At 54.3% G+C, this 14,349-nt stretch overlaps 3 protein-coding genes across 3 annotated transcripts; 1 reads left to right on the forward strand and 2 right to left on the reverse strand.

The window, feature by feature from the left end:
- Positions 1-1,352: 1,352 nt before the first annotated feature.
- On the forward strand, positions 1,353-3,990 carry LRP88_07890 (dynamin-related GTPase DNM1; the record flags this gene model as incomplete). Its single annotated transcript, XM_083244405.1, has 4 exons — positions 1,353-1,451; positions 1,513-1,899; positions 1,975-3,615; positions 3,679-3,990. The coding sequence occupies 4 exons, from the start codon at positions 1,353-1,355 to the stop codon at positions 3,988-3,990; spliced, it is 2,439 nt and encodes an 812-aa protein (XP_083098899.1).
- Positions 3,991-4,606: 616 nt separating this feature from the next.
- On the reverse strand, positions 4,607-8,866 carry LRP88_07891 (uncharacterized protein; the record flags this gene model as incomplete). The annotated part of the gene is made up of 2 exons (XM_083244406.1): positions 4,607-8,170; positions 8,711-8,866. 2 exons carry the CDS (start codon positions 8,864-8,866, stop codon positions 4,607-4,609), a joined length of 3,720 nt encoding a protein of 1,239 aa, XP_083098900.1.
- A 685-nt stretch (positions 8,867-9,551) lies between these two features.
- On the reverse strand, positions 9,552-12,304 carry LRP88_07892 (transcription factor domain-containing protein; the record flags this gene model as incomplete). The annotated part of the gene is made up of 4 exons (XM_083244407.1): positions 9,552-9,737; positions 9,790-10,974; positions 11,033-12,124; positions 12,236-12,304. 4 exons carry the CDS (start codon positions 12,302-12,304, stop codon positions 9,552-9,554), a joined length of 2,532 nt encoding a protein of 843 aa, XP_083098901.1.
- Positions 12,305-14,349: the final 2,045 nt, after the last annotated feature.

A 14,349-nucleotide genomic window follows, 5' to 3' on the forward strand; every position in this document is an offset into this window, starting at 1 on the left:
AGGCTTTCATGGATATCAAATGGGATAAAGGTCATTATATCGTTATGCTAAGGGGAGCTCTTCTGCCCAAAGGTATTCTCTTTATCGTACATGAACACGGCCTGCTTTTCGGCCTCTTTTTTTTTCTGCCTCTACTGTCACAGCTGCTTGAGCGGGGGTGAGGGCAGCGCTGTCTTTATGTGTCTGCCTCTCATTTGCCCGGTTGGTCGTCTTTCATGCCATTCCACATGTCTTTATGTATTCCACATGCGAGAGCTGCCGCGCACTTGCAGTGCCGTCCGCCACTAGCACAGGCAGCATTAGTTACCACCGCAGCTCGCCCTTGACGCCCTTTTCCGGCTCCTTTGCTGGAGCTGGAGGCGGTGGAGGTTCTGCAAAGCCCAGGTTTTTGAACTCGTCCCTGGCCATGAGGTTTCTAGAAGTTTCAGACGCATGAGCCCGCGATGTTCCGACAGCGGCGCCGAGTTGCGTCATTGAGTTGAGTCAGTCTCTCTCACCTGTCCATTCTGCACGAGAGGTAGGCCTTTGCCAGGTCGCGGCATTCGTCTTCATTGACGCCTCGCACTTTTTTCATGCATGCTAGGTACTTTGTCATGACGGTCTTGCACTCGCCTATTTTGGTCAATTTCTCGTCTTCTGGGGACAACGCGATAAGGTTACCGACCATCGTGGTCAAGGGGAAAGCTCCCACGCTGGGGTCTAGCAGACAACAAGTCTAGTCAGGCATATAGCACCCGACGTAACGCAGGGAACTTACTTACGGTGTAGGCTTCGTGGCCGGCAGGGCACCGGGGCTACCGAATGTGCTCATGTCTTTTGAATTGGGCTTCTGTCAGGCTCCCAGGTCATCCGGCAGCTGCTTCGTGGACATGCCTTTCGTCCAGACCACACACAATCAGTGGAAAAGTCAGCCGACCCGTGGCGACGGTGATGCCCCGATACAGCACTGTTTATGCATAACGGCACCCCAAGGATTGCAATTGCATCGACTGTGGCCAGTGACAACAGGCCTGTGCTCAAGGGCCGAGAACCTTGGAAGCCAGGCTCCAGTGGAGCTCGGAGCCAGGCACCCAGGCCTAACCCGGGTCTCTAGTGTAGAAGAGGTAGCGCTTTATTGCCATCCATTATGCAAATACACGTGAACCCGACTCGACGCCTGCATCAATCCGCATGAATTCTTGGAATTGATTGATAGCGACGACGACGCGCGCAATCTCACAGCCTCTCGTCCGTGTTGTGTCGTGTCCTGGCCTGCTGGACTCCTGACGATCTCAGCTCCAGCTTCAAGTCTTTGCTGCTTCTGTCGTCTGCGTCTGCTTGTCTCGGTTTTCTCTCTCTCTCTCTCCGTCACCATGGCTGCCCTCGGCGAGGATCTGCTCAGCACCGTCAACAAGCTGCAGGATCTGGTCTTCAACACCATCGGCAGCGATTCACTGGACCTTCCTCAGATTGTATGCATTTTTCATGCGACGAATTGACTCTTGTCGCCCCAGGCTAACCCGTATTATCCAGGTTGTCGTCGGCTCCCAGTCCGCGGGCAAATCCTCCGTCCTTGAAAACATTGTCGGCCGCGACTTTCTACCGCGAGGAAGCGGCATCGTCACCCGTCGGCCCCTGATCCTCCAGCTCATCAACGTCCCCGATGACGAGGGCGCCCCCGACCCCTCTCTCGATCCTTATCGATCTCCCGGTGCTGCCCGCCGTTCCGAGTGGGCAGAGTTCCATCACATCCCTAACCGAAGATTCAACGACTTCACCGACGTCAAGCGCGAGATCGAGAACGAGACATCCCGCGTCGCCGGCAACAACAAGGGCATCAACCGACAACCCATTAACCTCAAGATCTACTCCCCCCACGTTCTCAACCTGACCCTGGTTGATCTTCCCGGTCTTACCAAGGTGAGAAGCCTTTCCCGACTTTTCTTGATGCCCTCATGCGCTGTCACCGAGCCCCACTGACATTTTTGTCTTCAGGTCCCCATCGGTGACCAACCTACCGATATCGAGAAGCAGACCCGAAACCTAATTTCAGAATACATCGCCAAGCCCAACAGTATCATCCTTGCCGTCTCTCCTGCCAACGTCGATATCGTCAACTCGGAGGCTCTCAAGCTTGCCCGCCATGTTGACCCTCTTGGCCGGAGGACTATCGGTGTCCTGACCAAGGTCGACCTTATGGACCACGGCACCAATGCCCTGGACATCCTCTCGGGTCGTGTCTACCCTCTGAAGTTGGGATTCATTGGTGTCGTCAACCGCTCACAGCAGGACATCCAAGGAAACAAGCCCATGGAGGAGGCTCTTCATGCCGAGGCCGAATTCTTCAAGCATCACCCTGCCTACCGCAACATTTCCAACCGATGCGGCACCCACTACCTAGCAAAGACGCTCAACACCACTCTTATGGGCCACATCCGTGAGCGATTGCCCGACATCAAGGCCCGTCTCAACACCCTCATGGGCCAGACCCAGCAGGAGCTGGCTAGCTACGGTGACATGCACTTCAGCGGAAAGGAGCACCGCGGCTCTCTCATTTTGCAGCAGATGACTCGCTTCGCCACCTCTTTCATTTCCTCCATCGATGGAACTTCTACCGAGATCTCAACCAAGGAGCTCTGTGGCGGTGCCCGCATCTACTACATCTTCAACTCGGTCTTCGGTAGCTCTCTCGAATCCATCGATCCCACCTCTAACCTGTCCGCCCTTGACATCCGGACGGCCATCCGAAACTCTACCGGTCCCCGGCCCAGTCTTTTTGTTCCAGAGATGGCTTTCGACCTCCTTGTGAAGCCTCAGATCAAGCTCCTTGAGATTCCTAGCCAGCGCTGCGTGGAGCTTGTCTATGAGGAGCTGATCAAGATCTGCCACACCTGCGGCTCTACCGAGCTTTCCCGATACCCCAGACTCCAGGCCAAGCTCATCGAGACGGTATCAGACCTGCTCCGCGAGCGGCTAGGACCTGCTTCTTCGTATGTTGAGTCTCTCATTTCTATCCAGCGCGCCTACATCAACACCAACCACCCCAACTTTTTGGGCGCTGCTGCTGCCATGAGCAATGTTGTTACCGCTAAGCAGGAACGAGAACGGAAAAAGTTGATCCAGGAGGAGCGTGAGCGTCGGGAAAGACGACGACTGCAGGAGATTGAGGCCGACGGCGATGGCCCCGAGAACGAGGACGGTGTTACGGCTCCCAACGAGAAGGCCGAGAAGACCAAGTCGAGCCGAAGCAAGGTGTCTAAGCCCCCTCGCAGCCTCTCGCCTCCGGTCCTCGAGAACGGAAACCACCCCAGTATCGCTGCCGCTATGAACGCGTCAAATCTCAACGGTATCCGGTCTGCATCGCCTTCTCGACTTAACCAGCAGGGCCTTGGAGGCGCGCGGGACTCCTTCTTGAACTACTTCTTCGGCAAGGACGGTGCCAACATGGGTGCTACCGGGCCTCTACCCAGCCCTACGTTGTCCAACGGACGGCATATTAGCCAGCACTCCGAGACCAGCTTCCCTATTGTGCGCCGGGAAAAAGAGATCCCCCACCGTCCATCCACGGCCACACCCCAGCCTCTGGAGGACGAATTTGACCGGACAGGCAAGAACTACGGCTTGGCGTCCCAGATGGTGAGTTCCGAGGACCAGATACACGGCCTACTCTTCTCCCACGAAACTAACCCCCACCGACAGGGAGAATCCGCGGAACCGGCCATGACGGAGCGGGAGGCCATGGAGACGGAGCTCATCCGGGCTCTCATCTCTTCCTACTTCAACATTGTGCGGGAGTCCATCGCCGACCAGGTCCCCAAGGCCGTCATGCACCTCCTCGTCAACCACTGCAAGGACGTTGTCCAGAACCGCCTCGTCAGCGAGCTCTACAAGGAGTCCCTCTTTGAGGAGCTGCTGTACGAGGACGACGGCGTCAAGAAGGAGCGCGAGAAGTGCGAGCGCCTGCTGCAGACGTACCGCGAGGCCGCCAAGATTATTGGTGAGGTGCTGTAGAAGGATCATCCCCCCTTGGGGTACAGGACTCCCCCCAACCCCTGGAGAGAATGCCCTTGGAGAGAGAAGGCGTCGACTTAGAGAAATGACAGTAATGAGGAGAAAAAAACGCCATGTGCGGATAGACTTGGGAGGCGAATTCTTATCGGGGACGGACAAGATCGATCGTTTTGCAGGGCTAGGCTCATCATTCAGCTGCCTCTTCAGCTGTCTGTCTTTGGGCCGTTTACCTGAAAGGCTCTTGATCGACTTTCCATCCAAAGCAAAGCAACGCAGAGCAAAGCAAAGAGAGGAGAGAGAAGTCTTGTACACTTTTTGTTGTCTATTTTGTACACCACCGCTGGCATTCGGATTTGTTGTCACTCAACTTACTTTCCAAGGCGCGAGCAGAAAGAAGAGGAGGAAGACTTACTTGTATCTATGTAAAACAAATTCGGCTCGTCGTCCTCTCAGAATACAATCAACTTACCACTTTAACTTGATTATCTTGTACACCAAATAATCATGATAGTCATGTTGCATTTGCTAGTTATACAGGGTGGCTGGGTTATTGTACGTAGTTGCGATCCTCATTTTCCTTCCTTGAGTAATTCATTTCCCCACACAAGCAAGCTCATCATCTCTGATTCCCTTGATACGCATCCTCTTCCTTGCCCAGCGAAGAATATCGTGGATCGTAGTCGTCAAACTCGGGCCTGGCCGCAGCACGACCTGGAGCAACGGATGCTCGAGGATCAGCAGCGTAACGGCTGTTCAAGTGCCCTTCCGCAGCTCGGGGAGCTGGATAGGCGCTCTGCTCCCTCATGGGAGGTCGAGTGTCGTAGGTATAGAAGTCTCTCTCGTCATGTTGAACTGGTCGTCTGATGAAGTAGTCGCCGTATTGACTTCGGACCTCGACGTATTCATAGGCCCCTGGGCCTAATGTTGCACGGTGGTCATCATAGTCGTAGTAGACGCGATGAGGTGCAGGCTCTGCCTCATAATGATGCACAGGTTGCCCATATCGGGGGAGAGGACTGCGCGTTCGAAAACGTGCTGGATCATGGTCCTCATACCAGACAGAGGGAGCGTAGCGATGATCCTCAAAGACACGACCATCAGGCACGCCGTATCTGGTCTCCTGAGGCAGGGTGTCTCGGGCTCTCATCCCTCGGCCTATTTCGCGTCCCGATTCGTCGACGTAGACAACTTCCTCCTCAATCGCATGGCCATGATTCTCGAGGGCAGGCCGATCCTGTCTGCTGCCCCTACGAGCCTCAATGAATCCAGATGCTGCGTCCACCGGAGCGTCAATAGGAGGCCGATATTCCTGAGGTCGGTTTCCAACTGAAGCGCTCCTATCGCGTGGCCCAGATGGCTCAGCGACAGAATAGCGCTGCTCCCGAGCATCGCGATAGTCGTGCGAACGCTCATCGCGCCAATGCGTCGGGTTTCGGGGTTGGGCGGATGTAGATGGTGTGTTGTTTGACTCATCTTCTGTCTCGACTTTGACTTCTCTTCGCTCGGTTCGCTTGGCAGATTCAGATTCCGAAGCTGGTTGACGATCAGATCGAGGCCTCTCTTGTGCGGAGGTGCCAGTTGTAGGTTGCTCCTGAACCGCAACAGCACGTCTTTTCTTGTGGCCACCGTAAACTTCGCTGGCAGGCCGAAGACGTGGTATGTCTTCTGTGGCCTTGTCGTACGCTTGTGCCTGGGGTTGAGCCCGGGGTTGGGGTTGAGCCCGGGGTTGGGGTTGACTGGTGCCTGGTGCTTTCTCCGCGGAAGACTGAGGCCCTGGATGATGCTCGAGTTGTTGTTGAGGCCGATCATTGGCCTCGGGAGCTTTGTGCGTTTGACGCTGCTGTGTACCATGCCCCCCTGATGCCCCAGCTGGATTCTTGTCTGGCTTACCGCCCGGCTTCACGACTGGGGTGGTCTCCAGCTCCTCCTCCGAAGAGCCTTGCTGGAGGAATCTGTCTATAAACGACTTCTCGAATGCCCATGGAATCGCATCCTCCACAACGGCATGCGCGGCTTGGTTATTCTGTAGCTTACGCTTCACCTTGGCCAAGCAGGCTTCGTCCGGAAGCGAGACCATGTCCGCTCGCCAGTCCATGGGTGCCAGTCCCTGAGCTTCAGGGCCTTCAACGTGCTGATTCATGAAATGCGTGACCAGGTTGACCAAGGTGAATGCGCGCCTGCTGGTGCACGCCTTGCACGAGATGTCGTTGGCAACCCGAACTGCGCGCATGTCCTTGTGACTCGACAATGCCTCTGCGAACATTGATAGAGATGCTGCTTCATCGTAATCTTTCTGGAACTTCTTGGCTACACGATGAATAATTGTAGAGACCTTGATGGAGGGGTGTAGCTTCTTCACACCCCCCAGTTTGAACCAAGTATCCTTAGCAATCTTCGCCATGGCATTAAGTCGTGTCTTATACGGAACCTTTGCTCGTCCAGAATCAAAGGCGCCTTGGAGGTTGGGGTATGACCCGTAGTCATACGAACCGGGCCCCGATGTGCGTGGTTCGACGTAGGCATTTGTTTGGTCATGGGAGCCATATGCCGCCCCTGAAGAGAACTGTGGAGGATAGGAAGAATATGCCATACTGTCCGGATAGGCTGCAGACGAGTAGGGTGCTCCATAAGCATGAGGCCCAACACCGCCATAGTCTGTTGGTGGCACAGTGATAGGCGGACCAGAGCTGTAATGCAGCGGTGGTGCTGGGAACGGTGCACTGTAGCCAGGGGGACCATATCCCGCTGGCGGAGCTGGTTGATAGCCAGCAAATCCTTGTTGGGCCGTGGCACCTGTCTGCGGGAGCGAGTGTGATGAAGACTTCCCGTACTGACCAAGCTCTATGGCTCGTGGATCAGGACTGAATGGAGGCACCGCTGGCCATTCCGCCCTCCAATGCACGACAACATTGCCCAGACTAAGGACACCGGTGTGTTTGGCTGCGTAATGCTGGATCACACCCTCGAAACCAAAGAACTTGAGGTTGCCGCTGGGGTTGCAGCCGTTGCAAAGGAATAGCTCCTTTCGAAATTGCTCAGTGCGCGGCTTGACCTTGATGTCGAATACCCACTTCATGTTCTCCAGCGTCAGCTTCTGGGTCCATGGCCCTTCTGGCGGCTCTACGATCGGCTCCTTTCCTGCAGCAACAGCCGCAGCTGTATCCTTGGCAACTTCGGCATAGAACCTCTTGCGAACGTAGAGCAGAACGTCTGCCGCAAACTGCGGGGTGTTCTTCCTCTTAACCTTTTCACCATTGTTCCACCCCTTGATGATTTCGTCCGCATATGCTGATATGCGAGCCCTCACCGGTCCCTGGATGTCGTCCCACTCCTGGTCAGGGACTTCCCTCGGTTCTCTGGCAGGCTTGCTTCCATTTTGTGTCACGAGCTTGTCTTGGAGTGCTCGAGCATTCGCCGTGTTTTCCCTCTCTCTGACTTCGGCGTCTGACCGTTGAGCAAGAAGACGCGGCTTTAGTAGTTCCCATGCATTATCATCGAGTGGTGTGATGAGTTGCAGAGCCGCCTGGAAGGACGGAATATGGGCCAGAACACTGGCAGTTAGCGGAGGATCAAGAAGCATCGCACGACGTTCAATGTCGGCACGTCTCTGCGCCTTGAGCTGAGCCACTTCTTCCTTGGTTCTTTTCTGTTGTCCCGGGGGACGAGGTTGTTGAAGGGGTGCGTCCGACTTCCCTGCGAGGCTGGGTATTTCGTTCGGGTTGGAAGCTTTGTCTTGGCGCTCTTCATGACTGCGAGTCAAGTTGGATAGATGATGGCCAGGAAGAGGCTTGGGTGAAAATGTAACTGATACTAGGTTCTCTGCTTTGGGAGGATCAGGCTTTGTAGCACTCAGAGACACTCGCACCTGGTTGAGCCCTCCAGCCAGCTCCCACTTCTCCCAGCGCGAGGCGTCGGCCAAAGCCTGCTTGCCCCGAATCTCTAAGCCCTTGACCCATTCTTCAGTGGCTGCGGAACCCAGTACTTTGACCTGTTCAAACTCATTCCTGATCTGATTAATGTGTTCTGACCAGTAGAACTTTGTCACCTGCGTGTTCGGGGGGAGAACTCCGGTTTGCATGACACGAGGACGTAGAACGTGCATTTGGTCAGTCACGAATATCGGAGGAAGAGCTGGAAGCAGAAGTGAGGGGGTTGTAGAAGACAGGAGGACGTCGAGTTCCTATCAAGGCTGTTAGATAGAAGCATACCATGATATGGGAAGACTGACCTTTGTGCTTCTCTTCACTAAGCAAGTTCCACAGGCACAGACAGAAAACGGAAAAATCGGGGAGACGCCCTTGGCGCCTGGCCCGCGATGCCACTCATCGGCTGCATCGAAAGATTGCAAATCGCCCTTTGAACCACAAAACTGGCACGTTGTAGAGCAGATGAGACGCCACATGTGCAGCTCTGACTTGCTTTTCAACGGAGCAGGCATACGAGGGCAAAACAAGCGTCTCGAGGCCTGCCATATTGCTTCAGGCTTCATGTACGGGAGAGCAGAGGGCAAATCATTGCGATGCGGAAGGGGAGCTGTGGAGGAAGAAGGACTGAGAAAAGAGTGGAAAAGTTTGTTGACAGACAACAAACGGCCCAGAGTCTTGGGCGAAACAAGAGTGAAGATATGCTGCCATATCCCTGCTGGGAGCTGCTTTGCTCGGTCCGTCGTAGAGCTTGGGAGCTCTCTCGAATGGCCTGGTCCGTCTTCCTGAAGCCTTACCCTCTTCACGTTGTCGGGCTGGGTTGGATCCTTGGAGCCTGGTGATTTGCGCTTGTTGCCAGAAGTGCCACTGGACTGGGTGATCTTGTCGAAGAGAGCAGCTGCAGGATCGTAGCTGGAGGCGTCAGAATCCTCGTTGTCGGGCTGGTCAGTCATGTCAACATCCGCGCGGTTGGTGTGATCGACGCCTGAGGCTGCTTGAGTGAGCGTCACATCTAAGGCATTGGCCCCGATGTTTTCCAATCCAGAAGACATTTCTATCCAGAAGCTCCAGACGAAAGAAACAGGATGGCGGAGAACAGAAGAAGGAAAAAATTGCTTGGGAAAACCTCAAGCATGTGAGAGTGGCAGTTAACACTTGTCAGAGGGGTGGCGCGTAGCAACGAAGGAGATACGTTCGTTGCAGTCTAATGAAATGGAGAAATAGCCGGAGTTGCATAGAAAATGCCTCCTCTATCTCTGCACTCCATTAGCTTGCGGTGGGCACTGAACAATGGAGGTGATGGTGATTATGTGTCATGTGTTGGTGTTTGGGGATGCAAGAGAAGAACGCGCTGATGCGTGATGATGCTTGATGGCGGCAAACCTTTGAAAAGCTTCGTTTCTGAGGAAGGACCCACCCCCCACACGGCTTCCTGCATGACGTAAGCAGGCATTATACAACTCCAGCTGCATCAAGCCGTTGACAACGGGAGGCAGCATTTAATCAATCACATGTGGTGCAAAACATCTTGTTTAGAAATGGAGTGTTTGCTTTTTTATTCCTTTGTCCAACGTCAGGTCATACACATACACAACATGAGGTGCGAGTCCCAATTACTATACAAGAATCCTCGCTCTATCATTGCATGTTCAAATCCCCTCCCCCTCCACCTCCACCCCCTCCATGTCCTTGAGAAGCGCTACCACTACGCCCGCCTGTCGAGGAGGACTGTTCAGGGGACGATTGATCCCCTGTTGCACCGTATATTTGGAAGCTCTGATCTGCTCCCCAGTTGGCCATCTGCGTGTAGTTCTCGAAGGCGTTCTGCAACAGTTAGTTACATTCGTGCAAGGGACTGGTCACAAGTCCAACTTACCCAGTCAAAGTTGGCAGCCATATCAATCCCAGAAGTCGTTTGCCCCGTTCCCATGTTGGCAAACATGGAAGAAAATGGAGAAGCTGGGGCTGCGGCGCCAAACCCATCGGTCTGGAAATCAATGCCCTCGGGGGCAGTCATACCAAAGTCCATGCCCATGAACGGAGCCTGGTTTGGTGTCGAGAAGGGGTTGATTCCGGTATTGAAGTCAGGTAGAGTGTTGGGGGATATAAGACCCGGGGCAATAGCCGGTGACGTATCGGCGCCGATGCTCGCAGTCAAGCCCGCCATCGGCTCTGATTGCATGATGGGCTGCTCAGTGCCGCACGTCGAGGGATCCTTTATCTTGGCCAACATGATCTCGATGATCTTGCTTGCCTTGAATGCTTCCATAGACGTATCCGCAAGCGTCTTCCAGATGTCTTTTGCTGTTTCCAAGCTTCCGATCATCCTAGACCGCTGCTCCGAGTTCCACATGGAAGCTCCCTCGTTATCCTGTGGCGTCCCAGACTGTGCCGCCATGTTGTCAAAGTGCAAGTCCAAGATGACGAGCATCGCGGGGAGTGTGAAGTCCTTGGTGGCAATCGACTTAACGAACCAACTAACTGACCGCAGCCTTCCACGGGACTGCGACTCGCGGTACAGGACCGCAAGATGATCCAGAGCTGTCAAGGAGGCCTCGATGGCGGCCCTTCGAGAGTGGGCGTATCTCGCGCTTTGCCTAGCCCGCGGAAGGTATTTTCGGTGGAGTAGACAAAGAATCTTTTGATAAAGAATGTCCACGTTGAACCGCGCGATTATTAGTGTCACTGGGTCATGAGAGCCCTCCAGCGTAGTTAGTTTTAGGTGTGGCGGTAATTCGTGCATGATCTGCCGCAGCTTCGCGTCGAAGCGAATAATCTCATCGTATGGGACATGCTTGCCCACTTGATTCGTAGCCTGAAGGATGTTTCCCAGCTCGTTGCATAGCCGTGACTTGGCAATCATGTAGGCTATAGGGGTCGGTTCTGTGGATGGTCGTGATGGCGGTAGTTGTTTCGTGTCTGGGCCAAACTCCTCGTCACGGATGTTATTGGGCAACTGCGTATCGCAGTCATGCTCATAGATCATGCTGGGCAAGGAGACCTGGTGTGAGAAGACAACATCAGACATTCGAACGAGTGCCCATGTCCGCCGCCTCATTTCCTGGCAAATTGTCAGTCAAAGAACGCCAGATTACCAATATTAAAGAGGAGAAACTTACAGCTTGGAAAGGAGACAGAGACGGGAACCATTTTGCATCTCGATGATAGCCCATGCGGAAGGCAATTCGAGTGATCAACGACACAATCAGCCACAAACCCAGGTCAGCATCCCAGCGAGAGGAATACTCTCCAAAGACGTAGAGAATCATGGTCTCGACTGTGTACTCGACAGGCTTGGTGTAGTCCGACTTGATCAGACATTGTACCGTCCGCAGCCGATATTCAGCTGCCAACTCCAGCGTCCGGCCCTTCCACTCCGGGGGCTCGTCGCCAACTTTGTGAAAACTTAGCATGGCGAGGCAGAGAACCGAGTAGAGCAACCCAAGCCACATGATTGGCGTCTTGGAAGGATCCTGCCAGTGCCTCAACATCTGCTCCTTGAACGTTGGCTCGTGGATGATGTTGACGGCGTTGTCCATAGAGTTGAAGTATCGGTCGCACAGCGCCAAGACGGCTGACTTGGGTGGTAGTTCAGCACGAATCTCCATCTCTGATGCTGGAACGGCTCCCAGTAGGAGCGTTGGTCCTTCGCGCGCAGCCATGGGTTTTGACTGCTTGACTCGCTCATAACTAGACTCCAGCTCCTTTTTATGGGAGTTGAAGTAGTTTTTCACCTCGGAAATGTCTGCGAGGATGGTGTGCCAGTGTTGTTGCCCGACGTATAATGACTTCCCCTTATCTGTGTCCACCTTTAAGAAGCCCAAGGATGTCGCCAATCCTTCTTCTTCGTCGCTATTCTCGTCATCGTCGGCCATGACGGCCTCGTCTCCCTGACCGACCTTGGCAGAGGATGCGCTGTCCGTGACAGATCGTGATGTCGCCGCTGCAGCGGCGGCAGATGCAGCATCTACATTGGCACCTCCGTGCATTAGAGAGAGAACTAGGCCTTCTAAACGGTCAATACGATTCTGCATGTCATCTGGACTTGAGTCTCCTTGACTTTGATTCTTCTTGCGAGTAACTGGGGTCGCATAGGAACATGATGTTGTTCCCATACCTTCACGCTTGGTACAGTTACTGCAAGGTTGATTTCTGTCACATTTTCTGCCAAAATTGTTAGTAAGAGTTGATGTTGTCATCTCTGGCTTGGGCTTACAATCTGTCAGCAAGGTTAGCATGCGCACAACAGACTCGTGAGGGACAACATACTTGCGTGTCCTGCAAGGATAACAGCTAAGAGGTACACGATTCCTCTTCCTCACAACGCGGAACTGTTCCTCGGGAGAGCGACCTCCCTGGGAGGAGTTGGTCGAGGGGGGTGTTGGGGTCATTGTGGAGAAGGGAAGCGAGATGGTATATCTCGACAGATGAGGTGGTGAGATCCGGCGTTAAGGCAGGAAACAGGTCGAGAATGAAGCTGACCAGCTTCAGGGAACCGGCATGAATATATTGAAGCTCCGGGCTTCCGGCTTAGAGAGCACCGGACCTCCGTGCAGGAAGTCAATAGGGCGCACCACCTTGAATGCACCGGTCCGGGAGTCGGTTGCAAGCACGGCGACCTTCTGATGGGTCGGGGATTGGAACACAAGCGCCTAATGCCGAGTCACAACCAGGCAGCCGCTTCGCCTCCAATGGCCCAGGGAAGAGATGAGTGGCGTCTGTCTGCTCCGAGATGTCCGCGCGCCCTTACAACTACAGTACAGGTAGCGTGTACAGCACAGTCCTCCTCCTAGTCCGCAGCAGAGCGCAGCGCGAATCGCCGATGGGCGGGCAGTTCTAGAGATTGGTCGGACAATGGGATTGGTGAGCTCGGCGTCGCGGGCGTGTGCTAGAGGCAGCGAGAAGAGCTACAGACGCCGCGGCATCGACCGACTCGGACGGGGTGAAGAAAAGGGCGAGGCGATAGGCGCGAAGGCGAAGAGAACGCAAAAGTAGCTACTGTACGGGGCGGAAAAGGTCGGTTTGCGATGGATGGATGGATGGATGGATGGTCGCTCGCTCGCTCACTCAGCAAAAATACCGAAAACGTTGTGGGAGCGCCGGTCTGAGGGATGACGAAGCGAAAGCAGTGAGAGAGCCCAACCACCAAAGAGACGAGATGGTCGATGGATCAAAAAGGATAAGGTATGGATGGATGGAGGAGGGTAAGGAGGGGTCGTGGCTTCCGATCGTCCCCTGTTCTTTCCCTCTCTTTCACATGAGCGTGAGCTTGAGCTTCTTCAAGGAGAAGGAGGGGGCAAACAAGAAAGAGCCCAAGAGAAGCAAAGGATTCTCGGATCTTGTCAAGGACGTCAGCGTCAGCCTTATTAAATGCGACGGGCTAGAGCGGAGGCAACATTTTTTAGCTGGATCATGCTAGCACCCCTACAGTAGAGGCTACGCGCGTATCGAGTAGCATCCTCACGCATCCCAAATGGTGGGGTTGATACGCCAAAGGGGGCTGCCGCATCGATCCTGGTTACATTGGCTCCCCAAGAGCAGTGGAAGCGGGAAATTCTCCTTGTCGAACCCTTGCTGAAGCCAAGTTTCTTTCGGTGGCTTCCAGGCCTTGACCGGGAATCGGACGGGAATCCCGCCGTCGTCCGTCGAGGTCAGGCCGTGAACACCGGCTTGGCATGGGAACTTATAAGCCTACGTATGCCTCGCGGTGCCTGCGACGACGTCTTCAGGGTTTAACTCGACAGGTGGTGCTATGAATTGCTCCAACTCGGCCGAATAGACCGACGTGGCTTGCTTCGGTTGCTTGCTTGCTTGATCAGTCATGGCTTTCAGAATCACAAGTTACATCTCGCCAAGGTATCAGGTACCAACAGACTCTTTGCTCAGGTCGAGGTCGAGGTCGAGTCTCGATGGAATCACAACACCTGTTGAAGGGCGCGTTGTGCTCTGCAAGCGAACGCCATGCCATGCCATGCATGGGCTTAGGTGAGCCATACTCACGATACCTGCAAAGGGAACCACGAAGACCATCAACAGCTGGCACCCGTCGGATCCTAGACAAGCCCGACCACTTCTCACTCACTAGCTCCTCTCGCTGTGAGTCATTCCTAAAAGCTCCATCGCCCTAAAACCAAGAGAGAAACGGATTTCGGAGGACGGGCGTCGATTATCACCGGGATTTGTCAGCGCTTGTCACTCCACACGGCCCCGGTTGACGCCAGGTCGATCATTGCCATTCCACAGCTTCAACACGGGCGCATCAAGCAACATGAACAAGATTAACAAGATTATGCTTTTATGTTGCTGCTGCTGACTCAAAAGATATATCATTAACTCATCCTCTCCTTGCTTTCATAACTAATCTGGATTCTTGGGCCAAAACAACGGTTAATATCGGCTCCGTCATGACCAACTCAACCCTCCCTGCCCAACGCGA

This window comes from Fusarium phalaenopsidis (assembly GCF_050370095.1).
Source record: "Fusarium phalaenopsidis strain FUZ10S chromosome Unknown contig_32302, whole genome shotgun sequence".
Classification (NCBI taxonomy): domain Eukaryota; kingdom Fungi; phylum Ascomycota; class Sordariomycetes; order Hypocreales; family Nectriaceae; genus Fusarium; species Fusarium phalaenopsidis.